The 5,501-nt window shown below is 34.2% G+C and overlaps 1 protein-coding gene across 1 annotated transcript; it reads right to left on the bottom strand.

The window, feature by feature from the left end:
* Positions 1 to 2,799: 2,799 nt before the first annotated feature.
* Positions 2,800 to 4,800, bottom strand: LOC149182966 (plasma membrane-associated cation-binding protein 1-like). Its single transcript, XM_089418646.1, has 4 exons — positions 4,571 to 4,800; positions 4,228 to 4,317; positions 3,875 to 3,959; positions 2,800 to 3,375 (listed from the first exon to the last, which is right to left on the bottom strand). Exons 1-4 carry the CDS (start codon positions 4,679 to 4,681, stop codon positions 3,077 to 3,079), a joined length of 585 nt encoding a protein of 194 aa, XP_089274772.1. The 5' UTR covers positions 4,682 to 4,800; the 3' UTR covers positions 2,800 to 3,076.
* Between the last annotated feature and the right edge of the window lie 701 nt (positions 4,801 to 5,501).

Genomic DNA, 5,501 nt, shown 5'->3' on the forward strand with positions numbered 1-5,501 from the left:
ATCGAGTGGAGAGATTTGTGTGTGTCAGAACCCTACTAAGAAATTCCAAGAGGGTTTGTGGAATAGCCAAGGCTGAGAGTGAGCATGCTGACTATATGAAGGCCAAGTGCTGAGTGGATTGTGATCTAAAAGAGTGGGTAAAATTACCTGAGGGTTGTATGGGTTGTGTATGAGTGAAGGTTGTTAAGGTGAACAGATGACAAAGATTTGGTTATTACAGAGAGCCAAAGTGTGAATGTAGAGATATCATAAGGCTAAGTGAGAGCCAAAAACAAAGAGAAGTGGTTTCATTATCGAGTGTAGGTTGGAGCCTACAAAACAAGGAGTTGGAGCTTCCAACTTCGTGGATATTTGAAGAGAGATTAGGGGTTGGTGCTTGCAACAAATCCATGGAGCTGCAAGTTAGTGTTTGCAACAAAGCCAAGAAGTCAGTGCTTAGTTGGTGCTTCCTGCTAATGGGTGCTAGCAAAAAATGTAAGGGAATTAGTGCTTCCTATGAGTGGATGCTCACAAAGACATATGGCATAAATAGAGTAGAAGCTCATATTTTGCATCACAATAACCAAACATATTGGTGTTTTTTCCCTTTTGGGTTTTTAAGTTAAATCCTCTATGTTTATATGTGTATGTTTCCCATGGTGTTAGTGTGTATATTCATGTGTTGAGTTGATTTTTTGTTTACATATCATGCTCATGGTTGTTCACATGAATGGTTTCCCAATGAAAAGAAGTATATGTTGGCACTAAAATTAAATTAGCCTTAATATTGATTCAACTCCCCCCTAGTATTAAACATCGTTTCCAACAAGATTCCTATCCAAGAGACCCCAAAATCCAATCCATTTTCAAGATAATATTAGAAATCCTATCTTCCATCCCCGAATATCACTCCATCCATGTCCTTAAGGCACTCAATATGATGGAAGACTCATTAGAAAATCAAGTAAACACTCACCCTCTTAGAACCCAATGGGTGAATGGTTCCACCTGATTCCATCAAATAATCTCTCACAACATGAAAGGTCTCCATGATGGCATCCACCAGATAGAGGCTTAAGAGGTCACATAGTGGGGTTCTTTAAAATGAGGCACACAATTTGGTTTTAAATTCTTCATCATGAATGCAACGAGGTAAATCTTCCTCATTTTTGTGAGATCAATAGGAATTTGCATTAGCTCGAATGGAACAATGTGGAAATTGATATTGGTTTGGAGGTTGGGCTCTCTCCAGGCAAGGGTGTCCAAATTTATGGCTCACATTTCCTTCATTCTTGGAAACTAGAAGCTTGGAGAATTATGATTTATTCAATTATGGTGGAATGCATTGAGCACACATGTTGATAATTAGGAAGGTGTAGGCTCTCCTCCATTCTTTGGAATGGCCCATTTACAGAAGTAGTGAAGGTTGAATCCTTGTTAACAATGGTGTAACTGATAAGCTTCAACACCAAATCACTTTGCTCCAAAGTTGTGTAGACCAATTAATGGCTTCCAACTACAAAATGATGAAATTGATGCCTTGAGAAGCCAATTGGATGCACTCCAACAATGGGTAGCTTCACATTCTCTATCTTTAGCCTATGTGGTGAACTCAATGTGTCCTCCTCCTACTCCCTTGCCATTCCTGAATTTGGAAACTTCTTTGGAAAATATAGTTTCCTTAGATGGATCCAATGATTTTCATACTTTGTAGGTCCAATATGCAATCAAAATTGCCTATTTCCGTGGTATTATTTAGAGATTACACTTTTAAAACTATCAATTATGGCTTTGGTTTAGAAAAGTAGTTAAGCTTGGTATCTTCTTGGAAGTGTTTTGGTAAAGTATGTACCACTAAACCACATTATGCTTATAATACAAATTTTGCTAATATTACTCTTTAAAATGTGCATTCCATTAATTTTCCAATCAAAGTATAAAGAATATTTAATTTGCAATTTATAAAATGTATGTAATATAAATTAAAATGTGAATGTTATTTATATTGAAAAGTAATATATTTACTTATTTATTTTAAATTATTTAGATAAATCATCTTAACCTTGGCATGCTCAATTGAAAACCCTCGTAGACATAATTATGAAGGAGAAACAAGAGGAGTAGTATGACATTTCTTTGACCTGAATGACATCAAGTATGCCTAGCAGTTCTAGCTTTTGTGTTTGGATGGTCGGATATGTTCCAATGCCAAAGATCCCGCTCCAGTGACTTCCTCGCACTCCTATTTTCTGCTATATACTCCAGTGACATTTTTCTATGTACTTATATAGCTAATAGGGTTGTTTATTTCCAGCAGTTGTTTTTATCTTGTTATGACTTTCTCTTTCATAGGCGGTCAATATATCTAGTTTCCCTTGTGGTAGATTGGGACCGCCTACGATAAACTAGAGAAAAGCATAAACACCTTATAGTTGTGTCTTGATGTCTTGATATTTTAAAGTAATATTAAATTTAAAACATAAAAAATAAAAAAATAAAATCTTTTAATTTAGAGAATGGAAAGGAAACTAAGGTACAATTTTTTAAAGAAATATCCATGTCACTAAATTGGGTGTTAAATATCCATGTTATGTCACATTATAGTTATGTAAATTTGTACCAAGTTTTGTTTATCTTTGATCTCAAGAGGCTTCATTAATTCTAATGCTGCCATCTCATCACAACTAGACAAATTATATATATTATTTTATTTTCATTGATTTCAGACTTGTGTGATTCATATTATTATTCAATATAAAATGATGATCACGTATTCCCAAACTTAATAGGAAACAAATTATTCGTTGATGGTAAAAAAAAAAAGCTATCAGAATTTTAATATCTCTGTAACAAATATATGCAGGAAACGATCTATTCCCACAAAGAAACAACAATGAAATTAATTTGCATTGGAGCATGTCTAATACAAGGCACAAATCAGAACCTTTTTTTGAGTCATAGTGTGGCATGGAATATCGGTAGAAGCTGGGACTGAAAATAATAGAAAAAATAATTCTGGATCCATAAACAAATCATCATAAATAAGCGGAAACCTGGCCATTATTTCTTTAGCACGTCTCTGAACGCCTGTTTCAGTTTATAGGTGGCCTTTCTCCTCTGTGCCCACGATCTCAACTTCTTTTTCAATCTTGGCTGCTGTTTCTTTCACATTCTCATCACCTGCAGGAACAGCTGGTGCCTCTGAGATGTCTTTAGCAGTTTCCTCTGCAGTTTCGGCTCCCCCTTCTACCAAATCAAGCTCTCTAGCAATGACAGGAGATTCTTCATTGGCCACAAATGGAGAGAGCTTCTCTAGCAGGTATTGGATCTGAGAAGACAGAAGAGCAGTGCCATACTTATCTCCAGCCTCTTTCAATATTTGTGCTCCAGGACAACCTACAATATACAACAAATATTATTCACCTGAGAAACATCAATTAACTCATTATGGTCTAAGAATATGAGCATAATTTGATGGTAGATTCTGAAATATTTAAAAAATCTCATGAATATGAGTTAATTTAGAGAGTTGACTACATGTATATATTCATCACATTTTTATGTCCATTGGGATTGCAAATTTAGGGAATATCCAATAATCTGACCGTGGAGAAAGAGGTTAATGACCTTTTTTTTTGACAGTCAAATTCCAAGATATTCTAGGAGGAGTCTACAATGGACATTAGTTCAGGAATGTCTATCAAATTTTCAAAATATTTCAAAATCTACGATGTCAATCAAATTTTCATTTCCAGCGAGTTTTCAAAATATTCCCATATCTACCATCCAAATCAACATAAAAATAGCTAGCTGAAATCAGTAATTAAAATTATCAATTGCACTGAGAAAAGCCAAGCTATAATTTTAGCATTGGCTTAGTTCTAATATGTTCCACCTGCTTCCACAAGCCGCTGTAACAGATCCTGAACAGCTTGGGCTTGTTGTTTCACCTTGTCTTCATTTGGCTCCTTGAAAAGCAACTGCCAGAAATATGGTGCAATGTAAGCAATATTACTTGAATTGTGGGGAGGATGGAGATCGTAATAGAACTTTATTTGTGAGGAGGAAGGAGAGAACAATACAATTGTGAGGAAAGGAAATCTTTCAGGTGTATAAAATGCCACAGGATCGAACCATATATATATTCCATTATTACTGATGGTCTTGGCATCATCAGAAAACTCATTTTCATATTAATATAGAAAAAGAAAAATGGTCTATATAGAAACAAAGAAATTGTGCATTTACCTTGGTTTCTGGCTTGGAGTCCTTGTATATCTCAATTATCTTTGGCTCCAGTTCAGGTTTCATCTCTTCAATTTCTTTTTCAATGGAATTCTATGAAGAAAATCACCAAAAGAAAACTGATTAAGGTGCTTTATCATTCTATGAAACAGTGTCTTATATATTGAGAAGTTGTTTTCAGGGTTGTTATGATCAGAGTTCAGAGGAATTTTTTGCTTCTAATGGACTAAGAGTTAAATCAAATCCAAAGTCAAGAATCTATACTAAGTAAATATGATTGATTGCTTTGATTTAGGGGATAGCAAACAATAAAAGAAATTAAAGAGATACAGATCAAGTTTCTTGCCTTGGCCTTGTTGAAGGATTTGGCAGCTTCTGCTGCTCCTTTGCTGTTGGCATCTCCTTTGCCAAAATATTTTTTGATCTTTGGCAGCACCTTTGCCTTCCAGTAAGTCATTTTGATACTTCCAAAACCCTTTTGATCACCTGAACAGAACTTGTTCTCAGAGCTTGCTCTTGGTCAGATCTCTGAAGATTCTCTACAGCGTATAGAGAGCTCCAATATCTGATGGAGCTATTGTACTCCTGTTGTCTTCTTAAAAGCAATTTGGGCCGGTTGTAGGGCTACATACAGCGAGGATGACAGGCAAGCCCAGACAAGGTCCTCGCTGGATTGAAGACTGAACTTGGAATATTGTTTCTACTTTGGTCTATATGTTGCGTGTATTTTTCCAAGGAAAAATATGTTGTGTATTTCAATTTGCATCACATTTCCCACTCATAAGATAAAGATATACTGTGATCCGAACATTCTGATAATATAAGTTTTATTATAATAATATAAGTTTAATAATAATAATAATAATAATAATAATAATAATAATAATAATAATAATTATTATTATTATTATTATTTAGAATAAAATAAGGATTTTTGGTTTCCCTTATCAATGTATTAATAGTGTGATTTAAAAATATAAATATATTGTCTTTTGAATAAGTTAGAATGCAGATCATAAAAATGATCAGGGGTTAAATTTTGGTTACGGGTTATTATCATATTTATTTAGGTTAAATTTTGTTTTAAGAGCATTAAATGGTTTTATCAAAATTGTAATAAGCATTTTTCTATTATGCTTAATTTCCAGAGTAAGCTAAATATAAATAATATTCAAAGTACATATGTAGCATGGTAGAAGCTAGTTTCTTAACTCAATAAGGTGGTTTTCTGGGTTGATGGTAAGCATAATAGGTTTACCTCGAAAAATGTAGTTGTT

This window comes from Pinus tabuliformis, chromosome 3_2 (assembly GCF_031772625.1).
Source record: "Pinus tabuliformis cultivar Carrire ecotype Pingquan chromosome 3_2, CPIR1, whole genome shotgun sequence".
Lineage (NCBI taxonomy): Eukaryota > Viridiplantae > Streptophyta > Pinopsida > Pinales > Pinaceae > Pinus > Pinus tabuliformis.

What these genes read in the sequence shown, in the direction of transcription:
- LOC149182966 (XM_089418646.1), bottom strand. Translation starts at nt 4,681, where the DNA reads ATGACTTACTGGAAGGCAAAGGTGCTGCCAAAGATCAAAAAATATTTT. An exon ending in AATCCTTCAACAAGGCCAAG is followed by an intron (nt 4,318 to 4,570) that starts GCAAGAAACTTG and finishes TTTTCTTCATAG; the next exon opens with AATTCCATTGAAAAAGAAAT. An exon ending in ACAGCGGCTTGTGGAAGCAG is followed by an intron (nt 3,376 to 3,874) that starts GTGGAACATATT and finishes TGTATATTGTAG; the next exon opens with GTTGTCCTGGAGCACAAATA.